Source organism: Bufo gargarizans, chromosome 6 (assembly GCF_014858855.1).
Source record: "Bufo gargarizans isolate SCDJY-AF-19 chromosome 6, ASM1485885v1, whole genome shotgun sequence".
NCBI classification, from domain to species: Eukaryota; Metazoa; Chordata; class Amphibia; order Anura; family Bufonidae; genus Bufo; species Bufo gargarizans.
In genome coordinates this window covers 66,613,815-66,628,888 of record NC_058085.1, presented here as the reverse complement: position 1 = coordinate 66,628,888, position 15,074 = coordinate 66,613,815, and the positions used below count along the sequence as shown (strand labels likewise).

The 15,074-nt window shown below is 45.7% G+C and overlaps 1 protein-coding gene across 1 annotated transcript in view; it reads right to left on the bottom strand.

The window, feature by feature from the left end:
* The window catches only part of QRICH2 (glutamine rich 2), a 63,272-nt gene that overhangs the window by 34,854 nt on the left and 13,344 nt on the right, over positions 1-15,074 (bottom strand). Inside the window, exons 2-3 of the mRNA XM_044299874.1 lie at positions 13,581-13,685; positions 7,131-7,229 (exon numbers count right to left, since the gene is read on the bottom strand). Of these exons, the coding sequence (XP_044155809.1) occupies positions 7,131-7,229; positions 13,581-13,685 (204 nt within the window). The remainder of the gene's footprint in view (positions 1-7,130; positions 7,230-13,580; positions 13,686-15,074) is intronic.

Sequence of the window (15,074 nt, the reverse complement as noted above, 5' to 3'; positions counted from 1 at the left end):
CTAGACAACGCTTTCTAGCCCCGCGCAAAATCAGGTAATTTCCCATGTTTGGGTTGCTGCAACATGATCAAGAGAAGTACCTTTGGGCATCCATACACTGGACAGGTATTCAGGATTAATGGTTATTACACTTGCAGATCAAGGGAACTGATTTACATGATTAAGTGCCCTTGTAGCCTTATTTATGTGGGTGAGACCACGATGGAGATCAGGGAGAGGATCAGGGAGAGGATAAATAAACATAAAAGTACCATCAGGAAAAAGATGATTGACAAACCGGTGGCAAATCATTTTGTGGAACATGGACACTCGATTAATCAACTCAGATTTTGTGTCATTGAGTCGGTAGGAGTATTGAGGAGAGGTGGTGATAGGGAAGCTATACTTAGGAAAAAAGAATTTAAAGGGGAACTTTGCCTTGAAGGCTCTACAACCATATGGATTAAATATAGAACTCAATGCGAGTGGGATTTAATTATATGTATTAGTCATATAGGTGTAATAGGAGTCTGATCTTTTAAGTTGTTTTTTATGTTTTGATACTAATATGTATTTGTTTTTTATCTGTGTTTTATAGATAAAGACTGGAATGCACCTGGTTCCCCCATCAAGCGAGATATAAATCCGCGAATATAAAGAAATTTTTGTCAGCGACTTTGTAACACAACCCTTAGAAACTACGTGGTCTCCTAGCAAGCGGGAAGATCCACTTAACTTTAATTTTTAGATTCGGATGGATTCGGGGATACATAATATAAGAGTAGGTGGGTCGCTATGGCAACAGTTACGTCTCCGATGTGAGTAGATCGGGTGATCGGGGCTGTAGGTCATGTGGGTCGGATTGAAGCACATGACTTAGCTGATATGGCCCTATAGGTCATGTGGGTCTGCTGAGCACATGACGTAGTGGTGATGACACTGCGGGTCACATGGGCTGGAGCGATGCGATCATGTGATCTTTTTCGGAGGCGGGACGCTTGGAGCTTTTTCTGAGCGTGCGCATTATGATTAGGAGAACGCCAGGATGACACGAGAGCTCGGATGGTGGGGTGCCCAGCTGCAGCCATCCTTATTGAGGTAATGGGTATATCACTGATTGGTGAAAGGTGATGACGTGTATGATATGTATAAAGCCCATTGGTGGTTTTAACTAACACAGGTGATAATATGTTGTAATATATCGTTTTATTGGTAGATTGATATAGGAGGTGGGTCTAAGTGTACTTTATGTACTCCTGCCTGACACTTCAAAAATAGCTTGATAAAGGCTACTATGCAGCCGAAACGTTGCCGTTTGTGGACTTTGTGTACTGTTCTATGCACCACGTGTGAATAAAGCCTTTTAGATTGGAGATGCTGCCATCGCTTTTTTGTGGACTTTATCGTATTGCCCCTTTGGATCAGGAGTCTTTGATTGGCTGTTGCAACTCTGAAAATCCGGATTGAGGTACTGATGTGCTGCTGCTAACTATTTATTGCCTATCCTGGGGATAGGTCATCAATATTAAAAGCCCAGAGAACCCCTTTAACTACTTTTCATTCTACAGAGTATTTTCATTAGTTACTCTAGCTCCCATTCCTCCATGTTTTTTTTCTTTTTCTTTCAAATTAACTTAGTTTGCAGTTTTCTCTTATCCCCCATGCTTGAATCCTTCTTCCTGGTTTGTCAGGTGTGTGCTGTCCCATCATTCCTTAGGGCAGTGAGATGTGTCCTGACATCAGCAGATCATGTGACACTAGCCACGCCTCTTGTTCTTGCCAATGAGGCTTCTAAGTCCTACATTACAAGGCTCCAATGCAGGACGTTGTTTCATGTGATGTAAATAAACACAGCACGCGGGATTACTGCACAGGAGCCATGTTGGTAACAAAGCAAAGACAGGAGCAACTGCCACAAAGGGAAAACAGGAAGTGGTGCACCCACATAACATCTTCCCCTTTTTTAGTGTTAATAAATGAACATTGTAAGTTTTGAAGAGATAACAATAATGCATTTGATACTCTATAGGTTAAGTCTCATAGGTGGTTTTGAACATCTGCCACTACGGGTGACGACTGGTCCTTGTAGTCTATTAGCCCTCTCGGTAGTTACTGGGCTCTTATCACCTTCTACTGGCATGTCTTGCGCGTGGCTGCTGGTAGATGTAGTAGCTTGCTCAGGATTGCCAATACCATTGGTCTGTGGCCCCACCTTTGCATTCCTTACAGTCAATGGGCACACATGTCCCTGTTATACCAAGCAAGACTGGCTTATCAATGAGATATTGCGACGTAGGTTTTTCCGCCACTCATAAATCCACACGATTGCGACGAAAGAGAGTTCTGTCAACGTCCACTAGATACGAGCGTGGTGTAACTTTTTTCAAAGTACCCATTCTCCATTGACCTGTTTGATCCCCAGGTAAGGGTTTCATACGGATTTGTTCTCCAGTAATCAACTCTGGCAGATCCCTGGCCGATGTATCATATTGAGCCTTTGACATTTGTCTCTTAAACTTTAACTTTTCTGTAACACATTGTACCACACAAGGTTCCAGAAGCTTATTCGCTGCCAGTAAGGAAGTCTTCAGCCTCCTTGACATCAGTCTTTGTGCCGGACTACTATCCATGCCTTCGGTTGGAGTGTTTCTCCAATGCAAAATGGCCTTCCACGAGTCTTTACCATCACTGTGTGCTCTCTTGCATAAGTTCTTAACAATCTTTACAGCTGCTTCAGCTTTGCCATTCGCCTGTGGAGGACGTGGTGAGGAAGTAACGTGCGCAAACTCCCATTCCATTGTAAATCTTCTAAATGGCAAGCTTGAAAACTGAGGGCCATTATCAGAGATCACTTTATCTGGTTGGCCATAATGGGTAAACTGAGCCTTGCACCGATTAATTGTGGTTTCAGTGGACAAATCAGGAAGAAGGTCGATTTCCTAAAAGTCCGAATAGTGGTCAACTAATATCAGGTATTCTTTGCCTGCGTAGTTGAATAAGTCCATACTGATGATCTGCCATGGACGGGTCAGTATCTCATGCGACATTATAGTTTCCTTTTGTTTTAAAGGGAACCTGTCACCCAAAAATCGCCTATTAAGCTGTTTACAGTACCTTATAGTGCTGTATACTCGTTTCTTGATGCACTTTTTGTTCGTTTTCCCGCATGTCTGCTCATTCAGAAATCGATGTTATATTCAGCTGCTGCCCCGTGCTTCAAGTCAGGCTTGAAGTCACGGGGGCAGCGGCCTCGGCGTCTTACATGGCCCTCTCCCCGCCCCCTGCCTCTGTTACTGACAGCCGAACTCCGAATCCAGGACCGCGCTCAACGGCCGCATGCGCAGTAAAGGGCGGCAGGAGCGCGGTCCCGGCTGCCGCGCGTACTACGCGCCGTCTTACTTTCGCCGCACTGCGCATGCGCCCGACATCCTGTATCAAACGCGCCCGCGCCCAGATGCCGGGCGCGGGCGCGTTTGATACAGGATGTCGGGCGCATGCGCAGTGCGGCGAAAGTAAGACGGCGCGTAGTACGCGCGGCAGCCGGGACCGCGCTCCTGCCGCCCTTTACTGCGCATGCGGCCGTTGAGCGCGGTCCCGGATTCGGAGTTCGGCTGTCAGTAACAGAGGCAGGGGGCGGGGAGAGGGCCATGTAAGACGCCGAGGCCGCTGCCCCCGTGACTTCAAGCCTGACTTGAAGCACGGGGCAGCAGCTGAATATAACATCGATTTCTGAATGAGCAGACATGCGGGAAAACGAACAAAAAGTGCATCAAGAAACGAGTATACAGCACTATAAGGTACTGTAAACAGCTTAATAGGCGATTTTTGGGTGACAGGTTCCCTTTAAGAGGGCATATTCATTGCAGATGTGACAATTACTGACAAAATCTTTGATTTCACCTTGCATGTTAGGCCAGTAAAGAGTTTCACGAGCTTGTCTGTAGCATGCTTTACCTCCAATGTGGCTAGAGTGTATACGTGATAACATCTCTGCTCTCAGCGATTTAGGCACTATGACCCTTGGGCTTTTGTACAAGATACAATTTTGTACGCTGCCCTCATCTCTGAAGGACCAATATTCCCGTAGAGTTGCAGGAATTGCTACTTTATCATCTAGCCATCCACTCAAGACAACAGATTTCAGAGCTTGTAACGTTGAGTCACCGTCAGTGTGTTTTATGAGTTGCTGCAGACGCTGAGCAGTGACATTATGATAGTCGGCTTGATGGATGTCGGCAAAGAAAATTTGTTTGACGCTCGTGCTCACCTCCAGATGCCACATTATCCAACGTGGCTCTGCTCAAAGCATCGCTGATATACATTTCACTTCCTGGCTTATAGACAACATTGAGGTTGTAATGCTGCAATGTAAGCATCATGCTCTGCAAACGCTTGGGAGCACACAAAAGGGGCTTCTTGAATATGGCTATCAGAGGTTTGTGGTCAGTCTCAGCTGTAATGGAGTCCCGCCTATAGAGATAATGATGGAAGCGTTGGCATGCAAATACAATACTTAAACATTCCTTCTCAATCTGAGCATAGTTTCGCTCAGCTGGTGAAAGAGCTCTGGACGCATATTCAACCGGTTGACCTTCCCTGCAAAAAACAACAACCCAGGCCATTTTTGCTAGAGTCACTTTGTATGGCAACAGGCTTGGTGACATCATAGTATTTCAACACTGGTGCAGAGGTGACGAAGCGTTTGATATCCTCTACTGCCTGGTCATGTTTGGGAAGCCAGTGCCAAACGCCATCTCTGTCGACAAGTCGTCTTAACGGCTCACACACCTCAGATAAATGTGGCAGGAATTTTGCTAGATATGTAACAAAGCCAATAAATCTCTGTACTGCTTTGGCATCAGCAGGCTGTGGCATGTCCACAATGGCTTTAATCTTGTCCGGGTCAGCTTTTAAGCCTTGTGAAGACAGGATATGCCCATGGAAATGGACTTCTTGCACCTTGAACTGCAATTTCTTCACGCTAAGCCTCAGCATCACCTGTCTGCAACGATCTAGTAGCGCTATTAACTTTTCGTCATGGTTCCGCTAAGCTTCTTCATCAGTGTTACCACAACCAACTATAAGGAGGTCATCCGCTATTGGCTCAATTCCACAAAGCCTACTCAATAGTTCATGTTGTTTACGCTGGTAGACCTCTGGTGCCACGGAAACCCCAAATGGAAGTTTAAGCCATCTCTTTCTGCCCCAAGGTGTCCAGAAAGTGGTCATGTAACTGCTTTTTTCATCTAGTTTGCACTGTAAAAAGGCAATTTTTCGGACTGACTGACCTTCATTTCTTAAAGTAATGATGGCCACTCGTTTTTCTTTACTTAGCTGCTTTTTTCTTGCCATAATACAAATTCTAACAGTCTATTCAGTAGGACTATCAGCTGTGTATCCACCTGACTTCTCCTCAACGCCACTGATGGTCCCAACCCCATTTATAAGGCAAGAAATCCCACTTATTAAACCGGACAGGGCACACCTGTGAAGTGAAGACCATTTCAGGTGACTACCTCTTGAAGCTCATCAAGAGAATGCCAAGAGTGTGCAAAGCAGTAATCAAAGCAAAAGGCGGCTGCTTTGAAGAACCTAGAATATGACATATTTTCAGTTGTTTCACACTTTTTTGTTATGTATATAATTCCACATGTGTTAATTCATAGCTTTGATGCCTTCAGTGTGACTCTACAATTTCCATAGTCATGAAAATAAAGAAAACTCTTTGAATGAGAAGGTGTGTCCAAACTTTTGGTCTGTACTGTATATATACACACACACACACACACACACACACACACGACAGTTATCCTTTAATATAGTGCTGCTAGGCTGAAGGGGTATTTTGGGCTTGTTTCATTTTGTCCTTTAAACTAATTACATCACATGTTGCTCCTGAATCCAGCTGACAAGGTTGGATTATATCATTTAAATGGAGGTTTACAAACCATTTCTTGCCTTTTGTGTTTACAGCACAATGCGTTCTGAGGAGTAAAGCATATCAGTGCTAGGCAGTTGTGCTTCCTCAGAATCAGGCACTTGCTGAACTGTGTGCAGCTTCCTTACTTTCATGTCGCGGGAGGGACGCACCCTTGCAAAGTGACTTGGCTTGCCGCGTGCAGTACAGAATTTCCCATATGCGGGGCACTTTTCTTTCACTCCTACATGCAAACTGGCACAACACTTGCAGGATGCAGGCTTCTGCTCAGGCGAGTTGTGTGAGCGACTCTTGTGCTGCTGTGAAGAGGCTACATTGATATTGTCAGTCGTCTTATCCTGCTCCATAGCTTTCATATGCTTGTCAGTAAGTTCTGCGGTGTGACGAATCTCAAGCGCGTTTCCTCAACAAGTGGCGGCGTGTGTTTTCATTCACGATACCCAGAACCAGTTTATCATATATGACATTTTTTAGAAGGCCTGAAGAAAGTTTCTAATGCATCCAGGATGGCTTTGGTGTCATTCTTTTGCTCCTCTGTAAGGTTTAGATGATGCTTGTAAACATGGAGGCATTCACGGCCCATCCCCCTCCTCAGAGTGGCGGCCTGCACTGCGGCAGGGTTCTCCTTTATCCCTGTGGTGAGGCAGTAGTCATCAAACTCCGTTTTGAAGGTGTCCCAGTTATCACAAACGTTGCCGCTTACCCTCATCGGCTCAGGCAGCGGGATGCTGTTAGCCGCCATGATGCTGCTATTGCTTGCGTCAAATGCTCAAATCCACAGACAGGAGACGTGATCACGCTGCAAGGCAGCGGCAAATGTGCAGAAGCAGCGCAGACCCAGATCCTTCTGACACCATGTTTCATGTGATGTAAATAAACGCGGCACGCGGGATTACTGCACAGGAGCCATGTTGGTAACATAACATAAGACAGGAGCAACTGCCACAAACGGAAAACAGGAAACAGGAAGTGGTGCACCAACACAACAGACGTAACCAACAGCAACTGAAAATCTAAACCGATTTGCCACAGGGCACAGTGGTAGGCTAATAACTTTTAAAAAGACAGCTTTGATAAATGGTGGTATTTGCGGAAAGTGAGATGACAGCGATATCTGTAGGACGAGATACATTTATATTAGCGGCACATACCCTTTAGCAGAGAAAGCATAATACCATGAGGTTCTGTGACATGTCACCTGCTATGTACCTACCATCTGAGCCTTCAACAATTCCAGCTCTTTCTGCAAGCTGTCCTCCTCCAATTCCGGTTTTGTGTCCCCGTGCCTTTGCTCCAGCTGCTGCCCGGTCTCCTAGAGGTCAGAAGGATGATAATCACTCGCTGCCATATTCCATACCGAGGCATCAAGTAAAAAAAAATAACTATACTGCCCAATATACATTTCTATTAAAGGTTCTACAGTTTTCAAACCAGCACCTGGATCTGAATACTTTTGTAATTGCATGTAATTAAAAATTTAGTTTTGCCACTGAGTTATTCCATAAGATATCTCTGTATAGCGCCACCTGCTGTTTGTTCTTTTCCTTATTATTTTGTCCGTATCACTGAGCTGGTCGCACGTGATCAGTTTAAATCTTCCACTGCCACCAGCCACGTGATCTGTTAGAAGTTGTGGCAGTTACAGGGAGAGAGCTGCAGCAGAAAGGACACATCCCTTGAGCTGCCACAGTAGTATCAGTGGGAGGATTTCCCAAATTATACCAGATGCGTCCTTATAAAGGAGATCTATCCCCAGGACTCCAGACTCTTGCTGAATCGGTGGTTGTGGACATTACTCGTGTAACAGACACCAATTCTAATCTATAACCCTGGTTTCACACATGAGCGTTTCTCAAACGCGCATTTCTATGCGCGTTTTTGTCGCGCGTTTTTATGCGCGGTTTTTTTTATAGTGAACGCGCGTTTGGGTGATTGACAGCAGTGTTGTCCAAAGAGTCTATGGCCCAAACGCGGGTCAAACGCGCCAAAAAAAGCTCCTGTACTTGTTTGAGCGTCGGGCGTTTTACAGCGCGATCGTACGCGCTGTAAAACGCCCAGGTGAGAACCATTCCCATAGGGAATCATTGGTTTCTCCGTGTTGAGCGTTTTACAGCGCGTAGGAACGCGCTGTAAAACGCTCAGGTCTGAACTTAGGGTAAGAGCATATGGACGGCTCTGGGAATATCCTAGCTTCTGGAAAGAGCCACCACTGCTATGGAGGACTCATAGTGACCACGTATCTGAATATCCCCAATTTCCAGGGGTTTCAGGCCTGAGTGTTTCTTCACTTTAAACAAAACTACTAAAAATTTGTAATGCCTGCAGTGTAAAGAATGGAGAATTTCATTCATGTTATTTACAAAAGTTAATCCTTAACCACTTCAACCCCCCTAGCTGAAACCCCCTTCATGACCAGAGCACTTTTTACACTTCGGCACTACACTACTTTCACCGTTTATCGCTCGGTCATGCAACTTACCACCCAAATGAATTTTACCTCCTTTTCTTCTCACTAATAGAGCTTTCATTTGGTGGTATTTTATTGCTGCTGACATTTTTACTTTTTTTGTTATTAATCAAAATGTAACGATTTTTTTGCAAAAAAATGACATTTTTCACTTTCAGCTGTAAAATTTTGCAAAAAAAACGACATCCATATATAAATTTTTCGCGAAATTTATAGTTCTACATGTCTTTGATAAAAAAAAAATGTTTGGGCAAAAAAAAAATGGTTTGGGTAAAAGTTATAGCGTTTACAAACTATGGTACAAAAATGTGAATTTCCGCTTTTTGAAATAGCTCTGACTTTCTGAGCACCTGTCATGTTTCCTGAGGTTCTACAATGCCCAAACAGTAGAAAACCCCCACAAATGACCCCATTTCGGAAAGTAGACACCCTAAGGTATTCGCTGATGGGCATAGTGAGTTCATAGAACTTTTTATTTTTTGTCACAAGTTAGCGGAAAATGATGATGATTTTTTATTTTTATTTTTTTCTTACAAAGTCTCATATTCCACTAACTTGCGACAAAAATTAAAAAATTCTAGGAACTCGCCATGCCCCTCACAGAATACCTTGGGGTGTCTTCTTTCCAAAATGGGGTCACTTGTGGGGTAGTTATACTGCCCTGGCAATTTAGGGGCCCATATATGTGAGAAGTACTTTGCAATCAAAATCTGTAAAAAATGACCGGTGAAATCCGAAAGGTGCACTTTGGAATGTGGGTCCCTTTGCCCACCTTGGCTGCAAAAAAGTGTCACACATCTGGTATCGTCGTACTCAGGAGAAGTTGGGGAATGTGTTTTGGGGTGTCATTTTACATATACCCATGCTGGGTGAGAGAAATATCTTGGCAAAAGACAACTTTTCCCATTTTTTTATACAAAGTTGGCATTTGACCAAGATATTTATCTCACCCAGCATGGGTATATGTAAAATGACCCCCCAAAACACATTCCCCAGCTTCTCCTGAGTACGGCGATACCAGATGTGTGACACTTTTGCGCATCTAGGCTGCAAAAGTGCCCAAATTCCTTTCAGGAGGGCATTTTTAGACATTTGGATCCCAGACTTCTTCTCACGCTTTAGGGCCCCTAAAAAGCCAGGGCAGTATAAATACCCCACATGTGACCCCACTTTGGAAAGAAGACACCCCAAGGTATCCAATGAGGGGTCTGGCAAGTTCATAGAATTTTTTTTTTTCGCATAAGTTAGCGGAAATTGATTTTTTTTTTGTTTTTTCTCACGAAGTCTCACTTTCCGCTAACTTAGGACAAAATTTTTTATCTTTCATGGACTCAATATGCCCCTCAGCAAATACCTTGGGGTGTGTTCTTTCCAAAATGGGGTCAGTTGTGGGGTGTTTGTACTGCCCTGGCATTTGAGGGTCTCCGCAATCATTACATGTATGGCCAGCATTAGGAGTTTCTGCTATTCTCCTTATATTGAGCATACAGGTAATGAGATTTTTTTTTCCGTTCAGCCTCTGGGCTGAAAGAAAAAAAATGAACGGCACAGATTTCTTCATTCGCATCGATCAATGTGGATGAAAAAATCTCTGCCAAAAAAAAAAAATGGAGGGGAAAGGCGTCTGCCAGGACATAGGAGCTCCGCCCTACATCCATACCCACTTAGCTCGTATGCCCTGGCAAACCAGATTTCTCCATTCACATCAATCGATGTGGATGAATAAATCATTGCCGGGATTTTTTTATTTTTTTTTTACATACAAAGTGTTTGCCAAAGCATAGGAACACTGCCTCCTCCTCGGCTCGTATGCCTCGGCAAACGTATCCGTTACTGCAGAGGAGAAAATCCCGTCTTGCAGCGCCGCATACACTGACTTGCGTGTAATCTGACAGCAGCGCAATGCTTCTGTCAGAATGCACATCAGTGCTGCAGCTAGTCGATCGGTTGGTCCACCTGGAAGGTAAAAAAAAACAAAAAAAAAAACAAAAAAAAACAGGCCGCAACGCAATAATTTTATTAACTTTGGAACAGAACATGTAAACTTTAACTTTTTGAACTAAACATTAACGTGTTTGCTTACTGGTGTTTTTTTTTTTTTTTTTTTTTTACCTTTATAGAACAAACCTCTCCTTCCCCATGGGTCAATGTGCAAAGCGCAAATCGCCCAAAGATGTGGCGAAGTGCGTTATGCACTTTGTCCCAGGTGAAAGGAGACGTTTGCAGCAGCTGTGTGAGTGAATGGGCCCTAATAGCCCTGTGTGCCTGTCCTGGTGAGATGATCCCTATGCTAGGTGTACCTGTGTGTGGTACTTCCGGAAACACTCCCCTAAGCATAGGGCAGGGTGGTCAGGACAGTCAGGACAGAAATAGCGGGTGTCACGCCTTATTCCACTCCTGCTACAGACACAACACCTTTTTCGGGGTGACGGGTGGGTTGAGGTACCAGCAACGACATTGGGGAAATGTCGCTCGTGTAGACGGCTAACTACACTGGTGGATGGGGCCACGGAACCTCCTGGGTACAGGAGGTTCTCGATGATCTCTTCCTGAAACTTGAGGAAGGATCCAGTTCTCCCAGCCTTACTGTAGAGAACAAAACTATTATACAGAGCCAATTGAATTAAATATACAGACACCTTCTTATACCAGTGTCTGGTGCGTCGGGAAACTAAATACGGAGACAACATCTGGTCATTGAAGTCCACCCCTCCCATGTGAAGGTTATAGTCGTGGACTGAGAAGGGCTTTTCAATGACACGGGTTGCTCGCTCAATTTGTATTGTCGTGTCTGCGCGAATGGAGGAGAGCATGTAAACGTCACGCTTGTCTCTCCATTTCACCGCGAGCAGTTCTTCGTTACACAGTGCGGCCCTCTGCCCCCTTGCAAGACGGGTGCTAACGAGCGTTGGGGGAAGCCCGCGCGACTGGTTCGCGCGGTACCACAGGCGCCAATCCGTTCTAGAAACAAATGCCTAAAGAGGGCCACACTTGTGTAAAAATTGTCCACGTAAAGATGGTACCCCTTGCCGAATAAGGGTGACACCAAGTCCCAGACTATCTTCCCACTGCTCCCCAGGTAGTCAGGGCAACCGACTGGCTCCAGGGTCTGATCTTTTCCCTCATAGACACGAAATTTGTGTGTATAGCCTGTGGCCCTTTCACAGAGCTTATACAATTTGACCCCATACCGGGCGCGCTTGCTTGGGATGTATTGTTTGAAGCCAAGGCGCCTGGTAAAATGTATAAGGGACTCGTCTACGCAGATGTTTTGCTCTGGGGTATACATATCTGCAAATTTCAGGTTGAAATGGTCTATGAGGGGCCGAATTTTGTGGAGCCGGTCAAAAGCAGGGTGGCCTCTGGGACGGGAGGTGCTGTTATCACTAAAGTGCAGGAAACGCAGGATGGTCTCAAATCGTGTCCTGGACATAGCAGCAGAGAACATGGGCATGTGATGAATTGGGTTCGTGGACCAATATGACCGCAATTCATGCTTTTTAGTTAGACCCATGTTGAGGAGGAGGCCCAAAAAAGTTTTAATTTCGGAAACTTGGACTGGTTTCCACCGGAAAGGCTGGGCATAAAAGCTTCCCGGGTTAGCGGTGATAAATTGTGTGGCATACCTGTTTGTTTCGGCCACAACTAAGTCTAAGAGCTCCGCAGTCAAGAACAGCTCAAAAAATCCCAGGGCCGAACCGATCTGAGCTGTCTCAACCCGAACTCCAGACTGGGCGGTGAAAGGGGGAACTACAGGTGCGGCTGAAGTTGGGGACTGCCAATCAGGGTTTGCCAGCACCTCAGGGATTTTAGGGGCTCTACGGGCACGTCTTTGCGGTGGCTGCGACGGGGTCACTACTGCACGTGCCACCGTACCAGCTTCAACTGCCCTTCTGGTGCTCGCTACTTCACCATGTTCTACGGCAGTGCTGGTACTAGGTCCAGGAAGGGCTGGGCTGCTGGTGTATGCCTCACCACGTAATCCGACAGCACCAGCCCCACTCTGCTGCTCTTGAAGCGGATCCTGCGCAACCTGCGGTCTGGCGACACGGGGCCGGGTACGCCTGGTGCTATCAGGGACCTCAGCCTCCTCGTCCGAACTTTGGGTCAGAGAGCCACTGCTTTCTACAGGTTCGTATTCTGACCCGCTAGATTCATCAGATGAGGGTTCCCATTCCTCATCTGACTGGGTCAGAAGCCTGTAGGCCTCTTCAGAGGAATACCCCCTGTTTGACATGTGGGCAACTAAATTTAGGGGTATTCCCTGAGACTACCCAAGAAAAAAAAGCAAGCCTGTCTTACAAATGGGAGGCTAGCGAAGTACCGGAGGCCGCTGCGGTTGATAAAAAATATCAAAACAGATTTTTTTTATCGCCGCAGTGCGTGTAAAGTGAATGTGCAGCGATCCCAAAAAAATTTTTTTTTGTCACTGCGGTGGGGCGGGTGTGGGCGAACGCACGTGTGGGCGACCGATCAGGCCTGATCGGGCAAACACTGCGTTTTGGGTGGAGGGAGAACTAAAGTGACACTAATACAATTATAGATCTGACCGTGATCAGTTTTGATCACTTCCAGATACTATAAAAGTACAAATGCTGATTAGCGATACGCCCTGGTCGGGTTCAGGGGGGTGATCTGGTGTTGGTGGGTACTCACAGTGATGTGTGCTCCTCTGCTGGAACCAACCGACCAAAAGAAGGAGCAGAGGAGCACAGCAGCCATATAACCACATCATATTTACTAATATGATGGGTTATCTGGCTTCTGATTGGTTGTTTTAAAAATCAGCAACCTGCCAGCCGCGATCATTGGCAGGCAGGTTGCTGACTAAATACTTGGCGACGAAATGCCGGCCCGCGATGCGCATGCGCGGGCCGGCTGTGACGAAATCTTGCGTCTCGCAAGATGACGCACCGATGCGTCCAGGAGGAGTAAATCAACCACCTCCCGGACACATCGGCGCGTTAGGCGGTCGGGAGGTGGTTAAAGGGGTTGTCTCAAAGAGCCATATGCCCTATTATGGCATGTAGACATCATACAGGGGTACTCATGTCGTTGGTTGACCAGGGCTTCCATCCGCAAAGTCTATTGCTTGCAGGTTGCTTGCCCAGGTCACTGCAAGCCAAAAGCCCCCAAGCATATATCTCCAGCGATGCTGCACGGATGTCTCCTCTGCGTTTACTCTGTGCCACTTACCACCCCTGCAGTATCGGGCATTTTCTGGATCTGGTCTTGTACCTCCCGCTGTGACTCTTTTAGGATGTTGACCTCCAGCATGAGGTCCTGCAGCACTGCCATAGCCTGAAATCACAAGAGGGAACATAAGGATGAGGGCGATGCAATAATCAGCATTACATATAAACACACTGCAAAAAAGGACTTATCTCCACGGGGCGGCTGTGGCCAAAAACTGTACTTGTTAGACTGCAAATCAGCACCGTTTCAATGTGATTTTTTGTGGCTGCTGCTCTTTACTGGCAAACTCGAAAACCACCTCGCTCTGCAGTGAAACTGCAGGTTGCACAGTCTGTGGTCGCACTGCGGCTGCTCAGAGCGGCCGAACCCTTAAAGTTTTACAGCCAGGGGGTTTAGGATACAGCCACACGTTTAAACATTTATTTATTTTTCTCAACACTTTTTTTAAAACAAGATTGTTGGATTCCATCGCCAATAGACTGCAATGAATTACCACTGCAGTCTATGGGAGATTCCCTATCGCTGATCACAGCCAGCAGCTATGGCATCCACTATGCTTTGGAGCGGGCACCATGTTTAAAGACTGGACTTCCACTGTACATATTAGCTCCACTGAAGACATCGATCAGTTAAGATGCTTGTGACCACCACCTCTCTTTGCATGAGATGAGCGTCAGCCAAATGCCATTTTGTGTGTGTCTATATTGTAGACACACACATACAATTTTTTTTTTAACTATAAGACGCACCTAGGATTTAGAGGAGGAAAAATTTTCATCAGACCTCGGTTCAGAACCCCCAATCCTTATCGGACCCCAAAATCAGATCTCCACGTTCCATCAGCCTTAGATCAGACCCGCATCAGACCTCGGATATGATATTTTATAAAAAAAATTAACAAAAACTTCCCTTTCCTGCTCTGGACGGCGCTGCCACTCACTGCTCCCTGGTCTTCTTTCAGTCCTCTCTGCACTGTGACTTGACATCGCACATTGTCAGGTCACAGTGCGTGCCTACGTGCACTACGTCCTGGCGCTGTACGCAGTTATGACGCACTTCAGAGTAGGGCCCAGAAGAAGCGCAGGGAGAATGAGTAGATAATAATGGAAGTGGTCATTAACATTTGGACTATAAGACGCACTGCTATTTTCCCCCTCACTTTTGGGGGGGGGGAAAAGTGCATTTTACAGTCCGAAAAATATGGTGTATATATAATCTTTAATGGATTTTATCATAGTTTAGTAAACCTAAGCTGTGTCAGGCCTGTTTTGTTCCGAATCTCAGAATTCATGGTAAAGCACTCCTAGAGTTATGGCCTGCGCAAATCGGACATTGATGGCACAAACTAGCATTATGCCATTAACTCTTAGGATACTGGAGGTTTTTTCATTTTTCTTCCCCATCTTCCTTGAGCCATAACTTTTTTAATTTTCCATTCACATAGCTGTATGAGGGCTTTTTTTGCGGGACAAGTTGTACTTTTTAAGGCCACAA